Source organism: Stylophora pistillata, chromosome 7, assembly GCF_964205215.1.
Source record: "Stylophora pistillata chromosome 7, jaStyPist1.2, whole genome shotgun sequence".
NCBI classification, from domain to species: Eukaryota; Metazoa; Cnidaria; class Anthozoa; order Scleractinia; family Pocilloporidae; genus Stylophora; species Stylophora pistillata.
The window spans coordinates 2380001-2405153 of record NC_142525.1 but is presented as its reverse complement, the minus strand read 5'-3'; the positions used below and the strand labels follow the sequence as shown (position 1 = coordinate 2405153).

The 25153-nt window shown below is 39.7% G+C and overlaps 1 protein-coding gene and 1 pseudogene across 3 annotated transcripts; one reads left to right on the top strand and one right to left on the bottom strand.

The window, feature by feature from the left end:
• Positions 1 to 1247: 1247 nt before the first annotated feature.
• Positions 1248 to 7553, bottom strand: LOC148726135 (uncharacterized; annotated as a pseudogene). The gene is made up of 3 exons (XR_015990008.1): positions 6657 to 7553; positions 3500 to 3643; positions 1248 to 3186 (listed from the first exon to the last, which is right to left on the bottom strand). The product of XR_015990008.1 is annotated as an uncharacterized LOC148726135 (transcript).
• On the top strand, positions 3643 to 24693 carry LOC111329791 (uncharacterized). Of its 2 annotated transcripts, none has more exons than XM_088728603.1 (18): positions 3643 to 5416; positions 9373 to 9589; positions 9852 to 9893; positions 11022 to 11095; positions 13037 to 13117; positions 13577 to 13682; positions 15846 to 15987; positions 16229 to 16294; positions 16837 to 16963; positions 17806 to 17908; positions 18394 to 18452; positions 18648 to 18712; positions 18790 to 18832; positions 19566 to 19680; positions 20107 to 20206; positions 20524 to 20593; positions 20696 to 20799; positions 22412 to 24693. In XM_088728603.1, exons 2-18 carry the CDS (start codon positions 9454 to 9456, stop codon positions 22683 to 22685), a joined length of 1707 nt encoding a protein of 568 aa, XP_088584729.1. In that variant the 5' UTR covers positions 3643 to 5416; positions 9373 to 9453; the 3' UTR covers positions 22686 to 24693. The 2 variants fall into 2 exon arrangements, with proteins under 2 accessions (XP_088584729.1, XP_088584727.1); XM_088728601.1 differs by having other exon boundaries at positions 15825 to 15987.
• The last annotated feature ends 460 nt before the right edge of the window (positions 24694 to 25153 follow it).

Here is a 25153-nt window from a genome sequence, read left to right as displayed (position 1 = left end):
TTTCCGGTCAGAAATCGAATGGAACGGGAAAAGTTCCGCGATAAGTTTTCGAAAATTTAGGAATACGTTTTTAGTGTACCCTCTTCGATACGGTCGGACGCGTTCCATTCGGCCAGCGAATATACCGACATTTTGAACTTACCGACATTTTGATTTTTGTTGAATGGAAAGCGACCCTTGTCACGTAAAACCTGTCAATAAAACATCTTCTTGTCAACAATATTTTATCATAAAGGTAAAACAAACATGACTTTGCAAACAAAGGAGTGTCAATTTTCGAATCCCGACAAATCCAAAAGCGCCCCATCCTAGATATAAGCTGATCGGTTTTGCACCTTTTTCAACTCCAAATCGCGAAATTCGATTCTAAGAAGGCACAATCGAAAGAATAGAAAAAACCAGGAAAGATTTATTACTCGACGTTTCGGGGTCATCATGACTCCATTATCAAGAGACTAGTTTAAAAACATGCAAATAAGGAAAGGTACAAGAATAGCATAAATTAGACTGAACGGCTTAAACAAACACCTTGGCGCGGATGGAATCCGTTTGCACGTTCAGTGTTGGCTTACGCATGCGAATATACAACATTTCATTAACAAGGCAATCAAATTTGCCGTTACGTTTCGTGATGACGTTGAATTGCTCGATCAAGCGTTCAGGCATTTCACTATTGTGCTGGAGGTGGTAGTGTTTGTAGATAGAAGATGATTTCCTTTTGTGCCCTTCTACGCGCTCGTGTAAGTGACCACGAGTATAGCCCACATACCCTGCATCACACAGGTTACATTTAAATTCATAAACGATACATTGTTGGTTAACAATAGGGGGCTTAATTTCGTGTTGCTTAAGCTGTTGATCGAGCTTAGGGCTAACGAACACTGGTTGGACAGTCACGCTTAACTTCGAGCTTAGACTGTTCAGTTGTTGTTTAACATGATTAGCTGACGACTGGTCCTTGAAGGGTAACACTAATCTCACAGTCTCCGATGGTACGTGCAGAAGCCTGTCCATCACCAGACGTACCATCGGAGACTGTGAGATTAGTGTTACCCTTCAAGGACCAGTCGTCAGCTAATCATGTTAAACAACAACTGAACAGTCTAAGCTCGAAGTTAAGCGTGACTGTCCAACCAGTGTTCGTTAGCCCTAAGCTCGATCAACAGCTTAAGCAACACGAAATTAAGCCCCCTATTGTTAACCAACAATGTATCGTTTATGAATTTAAATGTAACCTGTGTGATGCAGGGTATGTGGGCTATACTCGTGGTCACTTACACGAGCGCGTAGAAGGGCACAAAAGGAAATCATCTTCTATCTACAAACACTACCACCTCCAGCACAATAGTGAAATGCCTGAACGCTTGATCGAGCAATTCAACGTCATCACGAAATGTAACGGCAAATTTGATTGCCTTGTTAATGAAATGTTGTATATTCGCATGCGTAAGCCAACACTGAACGTGCAAACGGATTCCATCCGCGCCAAGGTGTTTGTTTAAGCCGTTCAGTCTAATTTATGCTATTCTTGTACCTTTCCTTATTTGCATGTTTTTAAACTAGTCTCTTGATAATGGAGTCATGATGACCCCGAAACGTCGAGTAATAAATCTTTCCTGGTTTTTTCTATGCCTTTGCTTTAGCAAATCCCTGCTGATCAAGTAATCGAAAGAATGTAATTATTTTGCGTCGATACAGCCCATAGAAGAGCTCTAACGAGCGAATTGCTAATGGTAAGTTTACCCCACTAGGGTAAACTTTACCCGGCGGGAAACTGAAACAAACAAAGCACTCTGATTGGTCAATTCGGGTAAAAATTACCCTCATCTGGTAAATGTTTTTAGTGCATATTGTTTTTGATAAGGGCACAATGTTTTAGACATGTGTTTTGGGAAGTTCCTTCAAGATGTTATTTATGTGCTCCTTGAGATCATGGAGGGGTTCTACTGGCACAACTTCATATTGGGTTAAGTTAAGGTCTCATTGAAGCACTTTGATCAGGAAAACACAGTGCAGGGACTCACTGAATGCCCTTAAGCTCCTCCCTCAACTGGCTCTGCAAGGCTGGTTTTAGCAAACCATCTGTTGAGAGGTTTCGGCCTTTGCACTCTCTGATCATGTCATCCTTACTCATTTGTTGGAAAGGTTGCACGCCTCCATTCCTCCTTTCTTTGCCTGCTGGACCTGCAATGACTTTCTTCCTTGGCTCTTCTAAGGTGATTTGTGGGGCTCTTAGTGATGCTATGTGGTCAGAGTACTGTGTTGATGACATAGTGCAACCACAGCAGCCAAATTTTCCACCCAACTGCTCCCCACTCTCAACGTCTTGTGATGGATGGTCACCATGGAACATGCGACAGATTTCATTGATGAATACATTGTGGGAAGAGGTGATCTTTGTAGTGAGCTGTTGGATGTCCTCCAGGCGGGTGTCACTGTATAATAGCTGATCTTCGATGGTGTCCCTACACCTTGCCATAAGGTAAATTTGTGGCTTTTCCACCATTTCTTGGACATCCTTTCCCTCAAGCTCTTGAGATGTGTAATAAAATGCTGGATCATAAATTGCATTTACCGTCAAGAGGATATGGCCATGATTCATAACACTTGAGTGGTCTGACCAGATCATCAGGTGTCGAGTTCGCTCCCACTGTTTTAGCGAGTTAACCAGTTCCTCCCTTGTTGTCTCACCACCAGGCTTCTCTTTTAACTCTCCAATTTCCTGCAAGCGAGTTTCCAGCTCTTCGTACGTCATAGCCTCATAATGAGCCTCTGAGCGGTCTCTCACCAAACCCATTTCCTCGTGTTCTGCTAAAAGATTTTTCCTGATTTCTAGTAGAGGTATTTTTCTGCCACTAACTGTGAAACACTCTTTCTTGAGAGTACCATTGGAATCCAATGTTAGCTTTTGGTAGGTTTTTGGAGCTATAATCTCACCCAAGCGGTATTCTCCATTTGCAATTTTTTTTCTTAGAGTTTCTCTTATGGCTGCACCTGTGCGAGGCACTGGTGTTGTGATCCAAAGGCTTTGTTGAGCTGCCTTCTTGGAAGTGGGTTATTTTTTCTGAAGGGCTTGAAGATTTCCAAATTCTTGCCATTTTTGCTAAGAAATTCTTTCACCACCATGTTTCCTACTGTTGTCTTCTTGGATACTCCATATTTCTTAGCCAGTGCAGAGAAATTGATCTGTAAATAAGGGGAAGTAATATTTCAATCACTACTTAAAAACAGAATTAAAACAAACAAATGTTTGTGAAGTAAATATTGAAGATGCAAATATGAAACCTTTTGTTTTCATTATAATTTTATTATTTATCTTTTCATTTGAAAAGTAAAGTGATGGGGAATGGAAGTAATTCTGGTCATTTGGCCAGAGAGGGGACAGTTAGTTTATTGATAGCAAGCATACATGTATGCAGTGAAGTTATTTGCTATCAAGATTTAAACAAAATTTTCTTATTCCAACTGTTTTAAGTATCTTTATTTAGTTTATTCTCACCTTATCACCCTCTTTCATTGCATTTACTTCCTGTAGGAGACCATCTTTGTCAAAGTCAAGGGAACTGGGATCTGGAGAGTGACGCTTTACCTTTCGAAGGCCTGCCTCCTCGAGTGCTTTCCTCTTCGTAGTCCGACTTTTAGCCTCTTCATTAGTCTCCCTCGCAGCCGTTTTTTTTGGATGTCACGCAACGCTCCCCCAAAAGAACGGCTACTGACAACCGAACTACATTCCTTTCTCATTGTCCTTGCGGTTTGGTCGCGGTCTATTGAACAGACCAATCACATACCAGAAAATCTGAATGACGTAAGGTTTCACGCGAAAATGTGGATATTGGGAGAAACACTGAGAAATTTGTCGATGAGAGCTCGAAATGTTTCACATGTTCATCGTTGTGCCCTGGTAAAGATAGAGTATATATTTTTGGGAAAACTTCTCACAATTTCTTTTAAATTATAGAATCTACGCTAGACGTTAACTGCTACGCCAACGACATAAACGCTAGATTGTTTGAGCGGTTGTTAAAGTTTCAGCGAGCAACTGAGAAAGTAGAAGCTAAAAACTGAACTGAAACTCTTTATTCGCACTATTTCAAGAGGTTACTACAGATTATAAAAGTCAGAATATATAAGAAACAGTAAATTACATCAATAATCAAAAGGAAATACAAGACGCCTTTCAATCTAGGCCAAGGGCTAAACGCTTGCTTCGACCTGCAGATGGAGATCAGGAGGAAAAAAGCGCGTGCTTGTCGTCAACAAACCGGGCGAAGCTTCGAGAACACTGCAATTTAGGTCGGCCAACGTCTCCTACACTACTTGTAGTTCTTCATTTGCCAGTCCGCTGCTAGCTGGAGCGAACCCGATTAGTTATGTTCGTGGCTTCTTATCACTGGTACAGGAAATCGGCCCGAATTATCGAGTGTTTCCGCACGTTGGTACAACGCAACAACAATAACAATAATATGACCACTTTCATCGGTAACATGGTCAAACACGAGCGGGAGTGCTTGATTTGCTTAAACTCCCTATTAACGATTTCCCGGATCCTGTAGGCAACTTAACAAAAACTTCTTCTTTCTCGACTAAAACTTTTTTAATTGCAAGCTTCTGGTGAGCTTTAAGCTCGAAAATTTTGAACTTTGACGACGCTTTGCGAAAAGCTCCTTCAAGCACCGCCATTTGTCTTGTGTTTTCCACATGAGGATCGCGATAGAAAACGATATCTGATTGGACGAGTGTCAAAAGGTGAGTCTGGCGCGAAAAGGTTCCTGAAAATGGAACCCGAGCTGTGATTGGCCAATTCGGAAAAAGGAATGTAGTTCAGTTGTCAGCAGCCGTTCTTTTGGGGGAGCGTTGCGTGACATCCAAAAAAAACGGCTGCGAGGGAGACTAGTCCGAGTTGTGTCGACGTCGAAACAGATGTTTTCTCTGTGGCAATATTATTGCAAATGAAGATCAACAGTAGATTTCAGTTTGCGCATTTTAATTAGGAAATAAGGAACAAGGATATCTTAAGATAAAGCGGTGTCAACCAAAGATAATGATCAAAACACAAAGTAGGTTAACAATAAGCTATAACAGCAAGTTGAAAATAATTTTCAATTAACTCAAAACTGTTTGGAAGGGAAAAACTGTTTCGATAAACTGCTTTTAGTTGAGACTCAATTGATGCTAAACCAGATGGTTGCAGGCCCACGATGTTCTTTTCTTCTTATTGGCTTGCTTCGAAGTAAATTAACTGAAAAATTTAATGGGAAATGGTAATTGGATTACAAATAAATTTTTTTATGCAAAATACTCGTCATCTTCTCCCTTTTAGTTTTTCTTATCATCAAGGAACGAAGTTTTATTTTTCGCGACTCCCCAATTTGCTTGTCAAAGATCGATTTATTGGCAGAGAGACAAATTGAGAAAGGTATCATCATTTTCTTTTTCTTGTTCTGGTATAGTTCGGATGACTAAAACATGATTCATCTCTGTATGATACAGTTGGTGAGTTGTTGATGATGTGCTGTGTATAATTGATCTTTGATGGTGATCATCATCCATTTTATTTCTGTTCAGGGTTTTTCTGTTCCATTGTTGTGCTCCGTCTTTCCGTTTTTCGATGATTCTTTTAAAAATTATTCTGATAACACGAGAGGCATTCCGGTCTAGGGATGGCTACGATAAACTTTAGATGATGATAGCGATAGTATAATCTTCGCTGTATGGCAAAACTTTACCAAGTACTTTGGCTCTGTATGCCCTATTTGTAATTGATACTTCATGAATTAGCATTAATCTAGGTCTAAGTGATCGTCAGAGTTACATCATTTTGGCCCGTTCAAATGTTTCACGGAAGCATTTCCTCGTAAAAAATTTATTGAAAGAAAAAAAAAAAGCAGCGCCGGTAAAAATAGAGAAACGATTAAAGATATGTAGATATTTAGGAGATATCTTGCAATTTTGTGGTGGTTCCTTTTTTGTCAAGGGACTGACACTCAAAGTGCGCTAGTACACGTATCTATTAAAAAGACCATGTTGGATGTTTTTCCTCTCAGCACCTGCCAATTCAATTAACTATGATGCATTTCGTTTTTAACGCTTCTGGATTCTTTACTACTTCTAAAAATTTTGAGTGAAAAAATAAAAAGGGAATCGATTAACTCACAAAAAGAAAACTAAATCAAGCAAAAAATTAAAAAAAGAAAAGAAACAAAGCGGATAAAAAGAAAACAAAAAACAAAAGAGAAATATTATGACCTCTTTCATCGGTAACATGGTCAAACACGAGCGGGAGTGCTTGATATATTAACGATTTCCCGGATCCTGTAGGCAACTTAACAAAAACATCTTTCTCGACTAAAACTTTTTTAATTGCAAGCTTCTGGTGAGCTTTAAGCTCGAAAATTTTGATCTTTGACGACGCTTTGCGGAAAGCTCCTTCAAGCACCGCCATTTGTCTTGTAATTTCCACATGAGGATCGCGGTAGAAAACGATATCTGATTGGACGAGTGTCAAAAGGTGAGTCTGGCGCGAAAAGGTTCCTGAAAATGGAACCCGAGCTGTGATTGGCCAATTCGGAGAAAGGAATGTAGTTCGGTTGTCAGCAGCCGTTCTTTTAGGGGAGCGTTGCGTGACATCCAAAAAAAACGGCTGCGAGGGAGACTACCTCTTCATGGGACTCAAAATAAAGAGATTTTCTTTGTAACTCTCTCTGTTTAAATGACTGTCTCGTTCCAAGCATGGTGTCACAGTCAACTTTCGACCACTGTTCTTCAGCACTGTTTTTGAATCGCCTAGCAGTTTCTCTTCTTTCCTTTTGTTTTTGCACTTTAGTTTTTGCATGTGTTAGTCCAATTTCAGGTACCTTTGTTAAGGCATCAGCAAGGTTGACATTGTAGAGATTCTTGAATGGCTCATTAATGTTCAAATAGATGCTCTTTGCAGTATCCCGAATGGCCTTCTTTGAAGGTTTTACAGCCTTGGTTGTTTTTGTCAAATTCCCTGCTTCTTTTGTGGATGTAGCTACTGAGCCAGCTCCTTTTAGTCGATTAGTTTTCAGAGGGAATTGTGTCTGAAAAAGCAGATGATTCACTTGGCATTCCCGGCAGTTCGAGATAGAATGTAATCCCTTCATAAGAGCTGACAGCGATTTCCATGCAAATGAACTGAAGTGATATAAGTATTTTGACTTGCTTTCACCGCGCCATTTTTTAAAGTTTTTAAGAAGTACGTGCAGCCTTTTGTCGAATGTGTTCTGAGAAACAGCAAAAGCTTCTTTGTTTTCAGGAAATGTACTCAAGAACCTCTGTAGACGAGTGCCCTTGACGTAACTAACCTTCCCATTCTCATCATTAACACTGTTCCTTGCAGCTACACGCGCGAAGCCACAGTTAAAAATATCCCACCATAAAAGCCGCGATGTTTTTCCTTCAAGTTAGCGACTCTTCAAATCCTTCGTGTGGCAAAAGACGTTGAATTTTCAGCTGAAAAGCCTTTAAATTCCTTCAGACAATGTAAAACGGTAATTCTGAAGGTGTTTCGTTGAAACCAATTCAGCAAGATCGAAGCGTATGTTTACCCCACAAAAACTCAAGTTATCTGAACATTGCGCCAAAACTCGAAAGATAATTTAGAACAGGAACATGATATCCTATTATTCTACTAGCAGTTAAGGTTTTAGGAGTCAGAAGTGCGCGCAAAACTCCGAGAGACAGTTAAGATTTCTTTTATTACGAAAGTTGTCCTTCGTTCAGAGCGTCGAAATCTTCTTATCTTTACTTCTTTACTACGTCTCAAATTTAAGTATATAGAGATGAAAAATACCAGTTTTGCATATAAATAAATTTAATGTTTTCATTCAGCGAAGTTCCTCCTTAATGACACATAAGAAACGAGAAAAACAACTTACAAATTTTATGACCCTTCCACTGCAATCTTGTCCGCCATCTTGGCAAGGCTTTGTTGCTATAGCGGCAAGAACATTCTCTCGGTTCTAGTTTTCCGAAGTCTAGGCCGCGCTTTCAAATATGGCGGATACATCGAGCTGCTAGTTAAGTATTAAAAACGTTGGATACACCACTTTACCATCATTCAGACGACGGCTTTTCTATTCTAAAACCTGAAGGCTATTGTAAGAAACTAGCAATCAATCGGGGATTTTCGATTCCATCTCAAATGGCCTCATGAGACACCAATAATTGAGTAAATTGCCGTTCATCGAAAAAAGAATGAGAATTTCACACTATCCAACGGAATTTTCCCGGATTCCCTGATTAAGCTCAAAATCACAGAACATAGAAGGCCATCCCTGGATGCTTTAACCGTGATCTGATGCCGTAAAAAGTGGTGTAAACTTGAACCAAAGAGAACGGAGACAAATGGCGCCAAATTAAAGCACTGAAGAACGGTTGCGTCACGTGACCCACAGAAACGTTTTCTTTCCCCATGGATTAGTAAGCTTTTTATAAAAGAAAGATCAACGAATGCTTAAATATTATTTTTCCAATTTTTTCCTAATTTTTAGCCTTTTTTAATTCTGCCCCATTCCTTAATTCACGTGAGATTGTTAAAAAATATACATTGTCTTTGTGAAAGGTGTGAAGGACATGCATACTGATGTTAGGATGTAAACTGTTAGAGAGATAACAGGAAAAATTCACAACATTGAATGATGCAACCTATTCCTCGCTCCCAAGATTGAATTTATATTCTTCCTTCCGATTTCCACACGCTGTCTTGTCAGAAAGTGTTAAGCATCTTGTTCTGTATCACGCACTAAGGTTTTTCAAGGGGGGCGTAACGTAATGTGGTCTCTCTCTCTCTCTCTCTCTCTCTCTCTCTCTCTCTCTCTCTCTCTCTCTCTCTCTCTCTCTCTCTCTCTCTCTCTCTCTCTCTCTCTCTCTCTCTCTCTCTTTCTCTCTCTCTGTTTTCATCGTATAAACGCCGGTTAGCGTTCTTTTGACGAGAAGGACCAATCTCGGATCCAATCGCGAGGGTAACTTCGGGTAATTATTTAGTTTACTTTAGCGAACATATCGCTCACCCTGGCTCAAGACTGCGAGATGGGCTCCTGCTTGAATCATGCGCATTCTCCTGATTCGCGAGTTTTCGCAAACCTGAATTACAAGAATTGTATTTCCAGATGGAGTGAGCTATCAAAGACATCACCTGTAGATTTGTTCTGTTTTCTCGAAATTTCGCGGTCCAATAAATTCGAATTTCATGAACAAATTTATTTGAGCTATTTAAGTTATCCACACCAGCTACCTTATACCAGGTTAAGACTAACCAAAAAAATTTTAATGGGATCGTTTTGAGGAAATTGTGGGCAATTTCTGCTTTGTCACCTTATGACCCTGATTTCTTGCGTATATTTCCTTCAGAGCCACTATGTACCCACCCCTTTGCCTGTTAGGAACTAGTTGACGAGGATTTCCCACAAGACCTTGCGCATCAACCAAAACATGGAGGAAGAAGCTGAGCTCGAAGAACGTGAAAGTGATGATGATAATTTGCTCTCAGGAGGCCTCGGTTTTCAGAGCGTAGCAATCGGTACCGGAGGGAGACGCAAATGGAAAATATTTATATATCTTCAATGCTGTAAGTTTTATTCGACCCGAACTGCTTTTCGGTTCGAAGATACTAAGTTACTCAGTTTGAACACTTAAATTACTCTGCTAAATTAATAAAGAGCTTGCCTACTTCCCTTATTTCGGCAACGACTCTTACGTCTACTTACTTACTCCACCTTATTTTGCTAAATTATAGCAATTAGTGGGAAGAATTTTCGCATAACGCCTTTAATGTTTGTCAAAATTTAATTTAATTCCATTCTTTTTCCTGGCATGGTTTTACGCTCTAGATTTTGTAACCGTGGCGGCCGTTTTGGGAACTGGCGTTTTAGGTGAGTGGCTCAAACCCTTTCGCTCCAAAGATCTCAAAATTAATTGCTGTCTGCCTTAAAATTCTTATGATGTTAGTGTGGAGAATTTGATCATGGATCAATTCAATAAATAATCTCCCAATTGATATTTTCCTCTATTCCCATCACTTGTCTGCTTGATACTATTTGATCTTGTGAGGAGAAATTCTGTTTTGGTCACTTATGAGGGCTACAGATGATTTTTGAATCCTAATCAGGAAATTGCTTGTCTTGAGATAGGGCCTGTTCACACTATGCAAAATTTTGTTTGTTTTGCAAAAAAAATCTGTCAACGCGAAACCATTTTCAGTGGGAACGATTTTTTTGACTCACAAAATTTTCACAAGAGCCACCAAACTTCAAAGATGCTTTCAACTACTTTTGGAGGCCCACAATTTTTTGTCAGGCGAGAAAATCTTTTGTCCCTAGACAGATACCCTTCAACTGGTCATCATGTTTCGTAGGAAAAAGGCATCGGGAAAGTTACAATTTCAAACCAGGATTCTACAGGTCAATGGTGGTGTTGATGTCTGTTGAGCAACTGAGTTAAAGTCTCCATGATTGATAAAAGCTGAATTGATAAAAGCTGAAAGTAATTGTTGACTAGCCACAAGGAAGTTTTGCATGGCAAGCAATCAGCAAAGAAGGGTGATTAAAACATTTCGCAGGGACATTTTGCTTTGCAATCAGTATCATCATGAAATCTCGGTATCTTTTTCGATTGCTTGACATTTGCGGTTATCAAAATAATTTGCACGTCTCAAGTGCAAATGCTATTACAAAAATAGAAAATTCGTTGTTACAAAATTTTCAATTTTTTTGCGAACACCAAACCAAATTTTTCAGTGTAGTGTGATGGAACAGGGCCATAGACTGCCATGTTGTTAAAATAGGAAAGGCCCATGCCTGAACACAAAAAAGGTTATTGGAATTGGTGTTAATTTTTTCCGATATACCTCAAGGCACCGACTGGTAATATACTGATAGGATCAGTGTTGTCAAAATTATCATCTACTGTGAAATATAGATTGATAAATGATATATTTCGTTGTTGGTTTTTTTTTTTTTTTATAAGAATTTGTTATTAAGAGATTCACTTTCCATGACTAGGGCTGCCATTGGACTTTTCTCAGTTAGGATATTTGCCAATAATAGTGGTATTTCTGATTGAGACCATTGTACAGGTAAGATGGAGGCATGATATCAGGTTTTATTATCAAATTGTGCTTCGTAGAGTACAAATAATGTGTGAGATGAATACAAATATCACGCGATATTTGTACTCCAGAAATCTACAAAATTTGCCCGCACTGAAATAACTACCAAGCCAGCAGGCTCTAATTAGAGATGCAAAACAAGCCACTTAGCTTGCAATATAGTTTTGAATTGTCAAGTAGTTCAGCAAAAGAAGTGTCATTTCAAATTTCTGATACAAAACTCACAGGCGAAGGAACACTTGTCATAGTTGTAGTAGTAGCCTGCTTGCAGGCTACTTAACATCTTCCTGAACTGTGTTTGTATAAATGTTTTTCATTTTTCATCCTATATAACCCCAACTAAGGCAATTATTTATGTCTACTTAAGTTTGATGCACCATTCCAAGTTACAACTGCTTTGATCACAATATTGTATGTAGGAACAAGTTTATGGTCTGTAGTTTAGCTACCTGTGAGCAACAGACATTTAGTGAGCTGCTTTGCTCACATTTGGTCTAAAGTTTAACTAAGATAAAAATTTGCATCAAATGTTATGTTATATCATACTGTATTATATTTTAAGCATTTCGTCTGCCGATTTTATCATAGTTTTAAAGTTTTTTGTAAAGCACACACAATCATGAGGTCAAGTAGCATGCGCAATATAAGTCTGAAAATTATCATTAAAATTATTATTATTATTATATTGCTCTAAATGTCCTTTCCAATTTTTCAATCTTTTTCTCCATTTTCCCTTTGGTAGTCAAATTCAATTTCTGACAGACATTTTAATTAACTCTTTCACTCCCAAGATTTCAATTGTTTTAATAATTCTCTCGTCTGCTATACAATTCTTATGATTGTTAGTTTGGAGAATTTAGTATTGGATCAACCGAAAATTCCCTCCCCTCCCTCCTTATCTAGCTGGCATCTGAACCTTAGCCTTTTCACTCCCAGGATCTCATAAGTAATTCTCCTTACTGTCTGCCATATAGTTCTTATGATGTTAGTTTGGAGAATTTTGTATTGGATCAACCTAAAATCTCCTAATTGATATTTTTCTTTATTCTCATTACTTGTTTTCTTGATATTGTGTTGATATGGTAAGGAGAAATTCTGCATTGGTCACTTATGGGAATTGAAGCATTAACCTTGAGAAAACTAGAGCTGAAAGCCTGGGCCCAGTTGTTCAAAGGCTGATTAGTGCTAACCCAGGGTTAAATTTTAATCCCGATTTGTATATTTCTCTGTTTAAAAGCCATTTTGGAACAATTTTTCCAATTCTTTTTAGAGCATTTAATCATCAAATCATAGACAGTGGAATTAAACTGAATTTTCTGTCAAAGCTTTCAGATCCGATATCAAATTTCCAACTAACCCTAGGTTATCTTAACCCAGCTTCGAACAAACCGACCCTGATGTCTTATGCTAGTCTCTCCTACCTATGTGTGAGTCTTAAACTCTTTCACTCCCGTGAGGGACTAAGGCAGAATTTTTCCTTACAATATATCCATACAATATCAAGCAAACAATTAACTTGAATGAAGAAAAATATCAATTAGGGGATTTTAGATTGATCCAATACAAAATTCTCCAAACTAACAACATAAGAACAGCAGACAGTAAGTAGAATCACCAATGAGATCTTCTTGGTAAAAGGGCTAAGGTTCAGAGCCAAGCTAGATGAGTTGAGTTTTTGGCCCAATTAGAATTTAAAATTTCTTTTTTAAGAATGTTTGGAATGACAGGTACAAGTTAAACAAATCATGTACCCAGCCAATCGAGAGATTGTGATCTTGTGCCCAAAGTTACTTTTTTTGTACAGGGTGATGGTGTGCCCAGAAAAATTTATTGCCCAATATAGCTGTGGTATTCCTTTGTTTTTAGTTTTGATCTTGATCATGATAATTTGTTGTTCTCATCTGGCAGACTTTGATAGTGTTATATTTTCTGGAGCTGTTACAAAGAAGCTATCTGGCCAAGAGACAAGAAGTCTTTGAAACAAATATCGTAAGTCTTATATTAAATTTTAGGGAGGTGCATTGGCCACATGGTTTGTGCACTTGATTGAGTGGTCTGGGTTCAAGCCCTGGCTGGGAACATTACATCGTATTCTTGAGCAAGACACTTTTCTCTCACAGTGCCTCTCTTCACTGAGGTGTTTAAATGGGTACCAGTGAATTTTTAATGCATGGGGGGGGTGGGGTGGGGATGGTAACCTGCAATGGACTAGCATCTCATCCAGGGGGGGAGAAGAAATACTCCTAGTTGCTTCATATTGCAGTCACCAGAGTTCAGGACCAGCCTGATGGGCAACTTGGCCCATAAACAGACTTCTATTTAAAATTCTGTCAGCATGTTATTCTATCAACAATATCAACCTCCAGGGGTTCATATTGCCATTGTTGTTGTTGTTGTTGTTGTTGTTTTTTCGATGCTAATTTCTTTTTTTTTTTTTTAAACATTCAGCTAACAGAGGAGGAAGGTGATCCACTGAATGATGCAGAGAGAAATGATGATGAGGAACAAAATAGTAAATCAGAAATGGAACTGGAGCTCTGCAGAAATGACAAAGGTAGGAAGATTCCAATACACATAATTCTGGGCTTGATACCTGTTCAACTGACCCCGTGTAACTCATCGCAACCCTCTCTGTTACTTCAGTTTGATTTTTGGTCCTCTAACCCTCTACACCTCAACATCAGTATGATTGTATATTCTCCATACTGTTCTCCATACAAATGAATAAAGGTTGATAGTTTCGAAAGAAACTGTTTGGGGCTGCGTCAGTGGGAGTAACAAAATAATTTGGATATATCAACAAAGTTGAAATGGTAAATTGGCCACCGTAACGATTACAAAGCTGATGTTTCGAGCGTTAGCCCTTCGTTGGAGCGAATAGAGGAATTGTGGGTTGTGTGTGCTTTTAAAGGCAGAAAATGGAGCTACGTTATTGGTGGGAACATGGCAATGAGAAAAACATGAATAAATTAGTGGAATTAAAAGTGTCAGTTGATCCCTGTGGGATTTAGACTGCCGGTTTGAAAGATGAGCTTTTGTTCAAGAGTTTTATGGCTTTCCGTGCTACCTAAGTTCTCTATACATACCCTAAGGCGTTGGCAAGGAGAATTTGTTTAACAATCATTACATGCTTCTTGGTGATCATCTGCTTTTAATTGTTCTCATGACCTAAATGGTGATTTGTGGTTGATTATGAGCCGAGCAATTTAGATGCCCTTCACTCTCCAGGGTTTAAGTCATAACCTTTGGGAACAACATCACATTTTGTGCATCCTGGAAAGTTTTGTTTACTTAAACAGATTTTAAATTCATGGCCCACAACCTGTTCTTTACCTTCTGCCAACCTTATCAATACTTGAAATGTTATTGCACTTGCTGAACAGGTGGGGCAGGATTGGGGCTTAAAACTCCCTGAAGGTGAACCACATCAGTGACAAACAAAAACTTAACCAGGATTGTTTTTAATTACTCTTATTATTTACCAGACCTGGGGTAACTTAGATTAAAATTTTGAGTGGCTGTCTACTAAGCTTGGGAAGATTTTCATTTCCACCTTATGAAAGATGCAGTACTGTTGTTTTAAACCTTTAAACTCCCATGAGTGACCAAGACAGAATTTCTCCTGAATTTAATTTAATTTATTCCATTTTCACTGCATTAATTTGCTGTGGGGAAGGACTAGAAGGGAACATACGAACTATTCGAGCAACTCCACCTTCCCACCCATCCCACCCCAGGGGAGGACATCCATCACACACTAATCCCGTGTGTGGGAAATTAATGTCTCCTACCCCAACCCTGCAGGAGACGGGACCTCCATTTATTCGTCTCTATCCGAGAAGACTGTAATATCTAAACCATTTCTTGATGTTATAGAAAGGTAGCAAATTCTTCTACATCATCAATACAATATCAAGCAGACAAGTGATAAAAATTAGGAAAAAAGAAAATCAGGGGATTACCAAATTCTCCAAACTAACATCATAAGAATTGTGTGGCAGACAAGAAGAAGAATTACTGGCTTGGTCATTGTGTTGTGTACTCGGGCAAGGCACTTTACTCTGATTCGCAGCATGTGTCACCACCCAGGAGTGTACATGGGTATTGGTGAACCCTGAACATCATGTTATTTTCAAGCTGCTTCTCTATACCTATAAAGCACTTCATGATCTGGCTCCTGATTACTTGGCTAATCTGTTAACTCGCCATACACCTGTCCGCTCTCTTTGTTCATCAAGGACTATTAATCTGTCTGTCCCAAGATCTAGAACCTCTACCTATGGCAATAGATCCTTTGTGTGTGCATTCCCTATGCTTTGGAACAAACTTCCTGATTTTATAAGATATTCCGAAACCTTAGATTCCTTTAAAACCAGGCTCAAGACTCACCTTTTGAAAATCGCTTATAATTTGTAGTTAATTTTTATCTTATATTTGTACTTCAAATCTTATGTAAAAGCATTGAGACTCATGTATAATGCATTTTAAGAACTGTAATTATTATTATTACATAATACTGGAGAGGGATGTGGGGGGGGGGGGGGTATCCCACATCCCTTCCAGGGAAAAAATAAATGCTCCTAATTGTTTCATACAATGGGAAGTGATTTACATCTGAGCATTGTGGGTCTGTCTTGGCTTGAATGCCAACTTAACCATGAATTTACAAACTATTCTGATTTATGACCTGTTGTAGTTTTCATGGACTCTCTTGTAGATGTAGAGGATGAGGTAGACATGCTAAGGACAACGGATGATCAGGATCCAATAAAAAATTGTCCTTCTCTTCACACAATGGCTGAGCTCTTCCTGCAGAATGGCACCAAGTGGTTGTTTGAAGCGATTGTACTGCTGATGTTGTAAGAACTTTTATTTGAAATGGTCCTTTATTTTCTGTGCTTTGCAAAATGCAGAGATTTCAATCTGTAACTAATTTTTGTCATCTTATAGTCATAACTGCTGATGCAATTCTGTGGTTGGTCTTAATTAATACAAATCAATGCTCATGCATTCTAAAAACATTTCAGTTGTTCTCAATTTTGAGAATTTCTGAGAATGCCAGAAAGTGTAGAATAAAATTTCTTCTTTTGATGTTTTCAGTGTCTCTGTTCTCATCAATTACGCTCTTGCCGGAAGTCAGGCTTGTTTACAGCTTCTGAATCTTAGGTGTGTATTGTGCATTTTGCATGTTGCTTGTGCCAGTAAATCTACAGATTACCTTTCAAAGTGAAGAAAACTATCTAATCTTCTGGAAGCTTCTTGTGTTATTCTTTGTTTTTCTCATAAGGAGCTTAATTGCATATCAAAGCAGTACAAATAGCTTAAAACTCTTGGACACAATTTCATATTGATTCCATTTTAAGCTTTAAGGCACGTTATTTGTTTTAGACTAAGGTGTATTTGCCAAATGAGATCTTGTCTTGAGAAAATCAAAAGCCACCTAAAACCTTTCTGTACTTTTGTATTGTGCTTCTTTCATTTAAAAACAATTTTAGTTTTCAATTTGACTGTCACAGGATTACAAATTTAAATGTTCTATCTACGGTAGCTTAGCATGGTCAAATAGCATGTTATTATGATACTATCCTTAAATTTTATTTGTAAGTTCTGATTCTCATATATCTTTGCCTCTGGTAGCAAGTTTTTGGGTTCCATACAGTGAGAGGAGATGTATAACGAAATAGAAATTTTTTTCTCTTTATTTACAGGGTGGATTATGGAGTATCAGTCTTTGTTTGGAGCTGTGCATTCTTGATTGTCTTTATTAATTTCTGTGTCCTGCCATTTGTATCTTTGCTAACATTTATGGGAGGATGTTTGATACTCATTGTTATTGTAAGTACATGGTTCTGTGATCTGACAATGAAAATTTTAAGCTAGACTGCACAGTGAATTTTCAGTGGAAAGGCTCTTGTCCACTGTAGCCAAGGTGAATTGGAATTTGGATTGTTGCTTTTTGTTGGGTTTAATGCTGTTATATGTTTCATTTCTTGTCAGTTTGGAGTTTTCAGATGAGTTTTTTTGAAAAGTTTGCAGCTACCTTACTTTTAATTTGGGTTAGATTTGAATTCAGCATGATTACAAGTTCAGTGGAAAAGCACCAAGTTATGAATGGCACTTTACTGATTGCTTATCATAACTTTGAAAAATGATCATTCAAACAAATTTTGGTGAAATTTTGTAAAGATCTTTCCAAGAACATTTTGGGTGCTGCCCTTTATCACCAATTCAACTTTTACTTGCTTCACTGTAAGAAGTCTGATTATGAGCCAAGTGATCCATCAGAACAGTGCTTAACTCTAGTTTCCATAGCATGAAGTGAGTAGGAGTATTTCCACTCCCCCCCCCCCCAAGGCGGGATGATAGTACATCACAGGGTTTCCCTGCAGCATTGCATTTCCTGGTGTCCATTTAAATACCTGGGTGAGGAGAGGCACTTTGAGTCTGAGAGTAAAAGTATCTTGGCCAAAGACCAAAACAATGTTCCAGGCCAGGCTTTGAACCCAGACCACTAATGATCCAGAGTCAAGCGCACTAACCAGTGAGGCCACCGCACCTCCATTTGTATTTTTTTTCTGTGTGTTCTTACCACATTTTGACAGCATCTATGATCAGAAGTGTGGCAACATGAATTCTTTTTGTCAATAAATCAACCTAAAAATGGAAGTTTTTTCCAGGTCTGGGCAACTTTAAATATAGAGAGCCAAGTGGGGAGTGTTCAGATTTTCGGTGAACTGAAGCATATTGGTCAGCCATTGGTTTTTGGCACAATTACAATGGGTGAGTGTACTCCTACTCGTGATCAATTGACCAAACAGAACAATGATTGTTCTTTTATATTTATTTCTGAGGGAACTATGTAGCCTGCTTGCAGGCAGTAGTTTGTGTTTCCAATGGGGAGATTCTGTAGAACAAATATTTGGTCACAATATTGGACGGGTGGAAGATCTGGGACAAGTGATATAGGGAGGGAGGGGGTGAGGGGAGAGAAAAACAAGAAAAACCCCTGCCCCTTCCCCCTCACTTTGTCACTTGTCCCACTGTCCATTATGGCTATGAAATGTTCGCCATGCTGAATTTCAGGCTAGAAAACACCAACTACCACTTATAAGCAGGCTAGGAACTATGTAGAGGGTTTTGGCCTGGGTTTCAGGTTCTTGCAATATTGGTCTGTGAAAGGGTTGGAAGAGAGAACCTGGTAACTGCACAGTTTGAGATATTTGTGTTCCTTTCATTTTTAATATGTAATTTGATTAAATTTTTAGGAGGGGTTGTCAACATACTCCCAGTGCTATTTGCAAAAATGAAGCCTTGTGTTTCAGAGGTAGGAGCAAATACAAATTTGATTTTGCAAATATTATTCTTTGTATCTAATATTTACCACTTGCATAAATGAAACATTACAAAGCTGTGAAATATAAAAAAAAATTATTCATAACCCTGGCAGGAAGTTGAGGCGTAACAGATACTCTAAAATGTTTTAAAATTGAAAATTCTTCTTTGCTTCAAATTTTTATAGATTTGGGGTTTTTACCGATCTGTTATTGCTGGATTGCTGACCTGTGTAACCCTTACCACATTTTGGTTAGTATCTTTATATATTGTTTTTGCTTCAAGCTAAAGAACTGTTGTAATGTTAATAGTGATTTTTTTTCTTTCAGGCTGGCTACATATGGTGTTTCAACTACATCTCCCTTGACAAAGGTACTTAACTTTTTCTGTGCAGTTTTAATGCTGAAATTGTTTTAAATTTCTATAAATCTTCCTGGACACTGGGTTGAGAGTAAGTAAGTAAGTAAGTAAGTAAACTTTATTTTGATAAGTAGGTTGAGATTGTTTCGATCAGACTACACCTTCAGAAGGGCTGATGTGGACCTACTATACACAATCAAAATTTGACAAACACAAAAGATATTAACAAAAGAATAAAAGCTATGTACAGGGAGAAATCAATATATATAGTTACACACATACATGAGAATGAACTGATGTCCAGGTATAAGAACTAGCTGCCTTACTGCGGTGCTTTCAATAAGATCCAGCACCTGCCGGAGCTCCAGCGGGTATTCTGTTGTGAGTTGCTCTCTGGCGGTTGCTGTACTGAGGTAGCCACCTATTTCAAATCTTATTGAAAGCACTGCTTACTGTGTTGTGTTCTTGGGCAAAACAGTTGACTCTAACAGAGCCTCTCTTTACCCAGGAGTAGAAATGGGTACTAGCAAGCTGTCAGGGAAGCTTGATGAAATGCAGAGGGGGGAACATTTTGATGGACTGGCATCCCATCCAGGAGGGGGGGAGGGGAGAGGAGTGATATTCCTTGTTGCCTCATGCCATGAAAACAGGCCACATGCCTCAAGAACAGGCTTTTTCTAATGCCTCTCATCCTGATATATCATTAAAGTTCACTTTGTTTCTTTCCATTTTGGTTTGCTTACAGGTTGTAACATCAAATTATGCAGCCTATGGTTGGATTCCTCTTCTTGTTCAAATATTCTTGATTATCAGTGTAACTGTCTCATTTTTGACCATGGGAACAGGATTGAAACAGATAGGTAAGGAGACTGGAACCTAGAACCTGTTAGCATTGCTAGAAGAGATAAAATACTCATTATAAGTTAAGTTGTTTCGTTAGGGACTTTGTTTTACCTTGCTGGGAGAAGGGCGGGGGACATTTTTCCCAGTCATTTTAGAATGGTGAAAACTCATGTAAAACAGATTTTCAAAAATGATGGAGAGCAAGCTCTTTTTATTTTGCCTTTTCCACCCTCCCTCTTCAAAACATAAAGATTCTTTTCCAGGGAGGTGGGAAGTACAGCTTCATTTAATGTGCATTGCTTTTAATGATTAACAGTGTCCATGAACCCCCACCCACCCCCTATGCACCCACTCACCCACCCCTCCTTCTCACTTAGAGAGACTTCTCTGCAGTGTGGTGTAGAGTGCAGGTCATATGATGTTGTGTATATTGCTTGTTGCAGTTGACAGTTGGTTTGTCATATTTTATCCATCGGCTCCAACTTCCTGGCAAGAGGCAAAGTCCAAATGGGAGGGAATCTACCGTTGTGTCAATAGCAGATGGTCAGTGATGTATTAAGTTGGAATCTTCATTCTCCTTGCTGTCCTCCATACATTTTTTTTTTATTTTATTTAAAAGAATCTGCTGTCACTCCAGAAATTCATGCTTTTCGCATTCTTTTCACATTTCTCCTTAAAAAAGGAAACGATCACCAACTAAAGAAGCTCTTGATTGTTAAACAAATTCTCCTTGTCAGCACCTTAGGAAATGTATAGAGAATAGTATGGAGAATATGCACTCTGATGTTAGGGTGACTTGATGGTGTTAGGGGAGGTGAGAGGAGAGTCTAAAGAAGTTTGCCTCTTATTAATTTTGGCAGCTTAATGAAGACTTTCCTGCTTTTATCACTGTTTGGATTTGTTTTTGCTGTAGCGGTACTGAACCCAGTGGTAAGTGACGCTATGCTCTCTCTCTCTGCCCCTTGTTACTTTCATTTGTACACCACCCACCCTTCCCTTATAACCGATTAACTGTCGTTTAATTTTTTTCAGGGTACTGCTTCAGCCTTACGGAACGTGGCATCTCTGACATCGATTGCTGAACTAGGTGTTTTTCTCATTATAATGCTGAGACGGGCACATGGTTCGGAGTTCAGGTGAGATTGAGCAAACATTGGCTAATTTCAGAACAAGTTAATTTGGTTTTATCAACTGAATTATTACCGTAAATTAGCCACCCTAAAGAGTTTCCGAAGCTAACGTTTCGATCGTCAGACATTCATCCTGCGTCAGTGCTCTGACGAAGGGGCAAACGCTCGAAACGTTAGCCTCAGAAACACTTTACGGTGGCCAATTTATATTGTTAACTCAGTTTATAAAACCAAGTATCTTGTAATACCCCTTGACCCCACCTCACCACCCCATCCGACTAATACCCCTTGACCCCCACTCCCCCCATCCGACTAATACCCCTTGACCCCCACTCCCCCCATCCGACTAATAACCCTTGACCCCCACTCCCCCCCATCCGACTAATAACCCTTGACCCCCACTCCCCCCCATCCGACTAATACCCCTTGACCCCCACTCCCCCCCATCCGACTAATACCCCTTGACCCCCACTCCCCCCCATCCGACTAATAACCCTTGACCCCCACTCCCCCCCATCCGACTAATAACCCTTGACCCCCACTCCCCCCCATCCGACTAATACCCCTTGACCCTCACTCCCCCCATCCGACTAATAACCCTTGACCCCCACTCCCCCCCATCCGACTAATAACCCTTGACCCCCACTCCCCCCCATCCGACTAATAACCCTTGACCCCCACTCCCGCCCATCCGACTAATACCCCTTGACCCCCACTCCCCCCCATCCGACTAATAACCCTTGACCCCCACTCCCTCCCATCCGACTAATAACCCTTGACCCCCACTCCCCCCCATCCGACTAATAACCCTTGACCCCCACTCCCCCCCATCCGACTAATAACCCTTGACCCCCACTCCCCCCCATCCGACTAATAACCCTTGACCCCCACTCCCTCCCATCCGACTAATAACCCTTGACCCCCACTCCCCCCCATCCGACTAATAACCCTTGACCCCCACTCCCCCCATCCGACTAATAACCCTTGACCCCCACTCCCCCCCATCCGACTAATAACCCTTGACCCCCACTCCCCCCCATCCGACTAATAACCCTTGACCCCCACCTCCCCCCATCTGACTAATACCCCTTGACCCCCACTCCCCCCTACCCACACCGACGCAGCACCACAGTTTCTTACCACCGTTGTTCATTTTCCAACAAGTTGTTTCGCTAAAGGCCAAGGTTCAGTTGTATAAACCGCGGATAACGCTATGCAACGGATAAATCGCTATCCGGTGGATAAGTGATGGCAAAACGTATAGCGTTATTGACCCGATAGAGTTTTTTCTCGTGATGGCGTTATCCAACCTTTGAACAACCGGGGCCAGTTCGCCATCGCCTCAGGTCAGTTTACCAACGTTTTCCGGTCAGGTCGCAGCACTATGACTGGATTAAGACGTAATTGAACTGGCCAAAGAGGTTACGAATTGACTTGTGACAACGGAGAATTGGCCTTAGACGGTAGCAAAGTGACTGAAGACTGGCAAACTGACGCAAGACGTTAGCGAATTTAAATGTGACAACGAACTGACGTAAGGCATTAGGGAAGTGACCGTGGAACTTGGGACACTTGAATGAAGAAGCCGAGAACTTATTGTTTACTTTTTTTTCCTCAGTCACCTCCGAGTTTCTGTCCCTCTGTCACGTTTTCTGTATCATCTTCATTACCTCGTTATCGTTTATTTTCTGGTCGCGTTCGTGTTCAATATCGCTGAGATCATTCAGATATCGCCTTACGACCGGCCATTGTCATCAAGTCTCACACCACAGGCAAACCAATCTTTTTCATCTCTGATTGGCTCTGCTGGGGTTAACTCGAGCCTTGGAAGTTCACACAATAGACAATGGCGTCTTCATGACGAGTCGATGACCAATGCGACGTTGTATTAAGAATCTTAAGAAAACCACGACCGCGGCGGTGACGTCAATGTATACCAAATGGTTTGCAGTGAAGTATGTGGAGATTTCTCCCCATTGCAACTTTGTCGCATACCGTCTGCGAGTTCGCCCCCTGTAGCAAAACAAAATTCAAGTTTTCTCCTCTATTTTGCCAGTTCGCCCCCAAAATCTTTCGACTTGTTTCCTTACGGCAGAACGTTTGAACGGTTGAAGTCATATTATAACGATCAACGTGAAATTTTTACAGCAAAGCCACAGCAAAGTTCCATCAACTCGCAGATTAGCAACTGTGTTAACTGATCAATCCTTAAGAGTGACTAGCATATGATTTCTCCCCACAGCACCACCCCCAAATCACACTGTAAGGTCGCCAGAATCAAAGAAATGACCTTTAACTGAAGAAGCTCTTGATTGTTAAACAAATTCTCCTTGTCAGCACCTTAGGAAATGTATAGAGAACAGTATGGAGAATATACATACTGATGTTAGGGTGTAAAGGGGTGACCGTGACAGACGCGTGTCTATCGTGACTGCGACATTACTCCAGTCTTTATCTAAGTGTTTTGACTCTATTTTTAGCGGAGAAGCACCTCTCCAACACAGATTGTGAAGCACATCGCAACGTACATTTTCTGTACTGGTAAAGTTTGGGGTTAACTCGCTTCGCTTCAGGGGGCAAACTGTCAACGGGGTGCAAGCACTGTAAACCTATGTTAACTCACCCAGTGATTGATTATTTATTAATAACAACAATACTTTATTTCAGAACAACATGCAAATACATAATTATTAAGAAAAAGGAAACCCAGAGGTTGGCCCTATATCAAGGGTCTCCTATTTATGTAAAAAATCTTACAGAACTAGTTAATAAAAATATAAAAAAGTCAAATAAGAAACAGCTAAATATCAATTATAAAATGACGATTCAATAAACATTCATATGTTTCTTCAATTTTGATTTAAACTCACGAACGTTAGGGCTGTCACAAAAATTAAATAAATTAATAGGAAGATTATTCCAGGGTTTGATAATTCTGACAAAGAAAGAATTTTTGTAACAGTTCAGTTTTGCGAGTTTGAGTTGTAGTTTATATGGGTGGTTAGCTCTCGATTTAGTGTTTTTACAAAGTTCAAAATAGTCGCTGAAATTCAATCCATTTAGATTGAATACAGTTTTATAACATTCCACTAAGGAAAGGAAATCTCTCCTTTGTACTAAAGAGTTCCATTTAAGAATTTTACACCTCTCCGTATACGCCGTCTCTTGTCTTCTTTGGCCTAAGGCAATTCGCGAGGCTCTTCTTTGTATCTTCTCAATTTAATCGATGTCTTTGATGAGGTGTGGTGACCACACCGGGCAGGCGTATTCCAAGATTGGACGAAACAAGGTTTTGTACAAGTTTGAAAAAATATCTTTGTTTTTACCGCCTACTGTGCGTTTAAGTAAGCCAAGAACCTTATTTGCTTTGTGAACTATTTGTTCAACATGTTTTGACCATTTCAGATCACTAGTCATAATAACTCCAAGATCTTTGTAATTAGATACATTCCTCAACACTGTACTCGATATATTGTACCGTGTGGACTTTTTGTCTCAGTTATGTGTGATAACAACTGTTATGTATTGCATTTAATTGGTAGGTAGCGAGTTGTAAATGTGTTTTGTATTTTATAACAACACAAAAAAAAATTTTATAGCTTTCATATTTCAGTCGATAACTTGAAACAGCTTTTCTGAGTTCAAGTTGCTTGGCGGGCAATGAATGCGTTCCTTTTAAAGTATACGCAAAGAGTGAATTCAGCGATCTCTCGTTAAGAAATTCCCGTGCCACAAGGCGATAATATTTAAGATGGTTATTTAAGTTACTATTGACGTGCACTAGGTAGAATTAATGAGCGTACACAAATTTCATAAATGCGAAATGTAGTTTTGTACAAAAACCAAATACGTGAAATATTTCTCAGTAGACAGATGTTGACAATAAAGCAATTTACGCAAGTTGTGGAAACTGCATGTTACTGTCTGCATCGAATCAAGATTAGCCTAATGCAGCAAGAGACGCGAAAATTTCTGCGGGGTTTGACGTTTCCTGATTGTCCAAGAATCTTAGTTGTAAACAAAGAAGATGAGCAGTCCATCCTTTTCGGCGAAAAATCAGCAAAAAAAAAATTGATGTTGGCGCCACGCGGGGGGCTCTGGGAGCGACGCGCTCGAGAGAGCTCCCCGCGGCGCGCTGACGTCAATGTTTTTTCCAATCTCGTTCCCAGGGTCTGCCATCTTCCCCCCCCCCCCCCCTGGTGCAAACGAGGAGCCTAAACCAGGGTCTCTCCTCGTTCGCTCCAGAGGGCGAGAAGATGACAGACCTTGGGAACTAGGTTTCATTTTTTTCCCTGATCTTTTCTGACTCGCGTGACGTGCTTTGCTGAAAAGAAGGGACTGCCTCTAGTCTGAAATGATT

What these genes read in the sequence shown, in the direction of transcription:
- LOC111329791 (XM_088728601.1), top strand. Translation starts at nt 9,454, where the DNA reads ATGGAGGAAGAAGCTGAGCTCGAAGAACGTGAAAGTGATGATGATAAT. An exon ending in TTTGGGAACTGGCGTTTTAG is followed by an intron (nt 9,894 to 11,021) that starts GTGAGTGGCTCA and finishes TTCCATGACTAG; the next exon opens with GGCTGCCATTGGACTTTTCT. An exon ending in GTAACCCTTACCACATTTTG is followed by an intron (nt 18,713 to 18,789) that starts GTTAGTATCTTT and finishes TTTTTCTTTCAG; the next exon opens with GCTGGCTACATATGGTGTTT.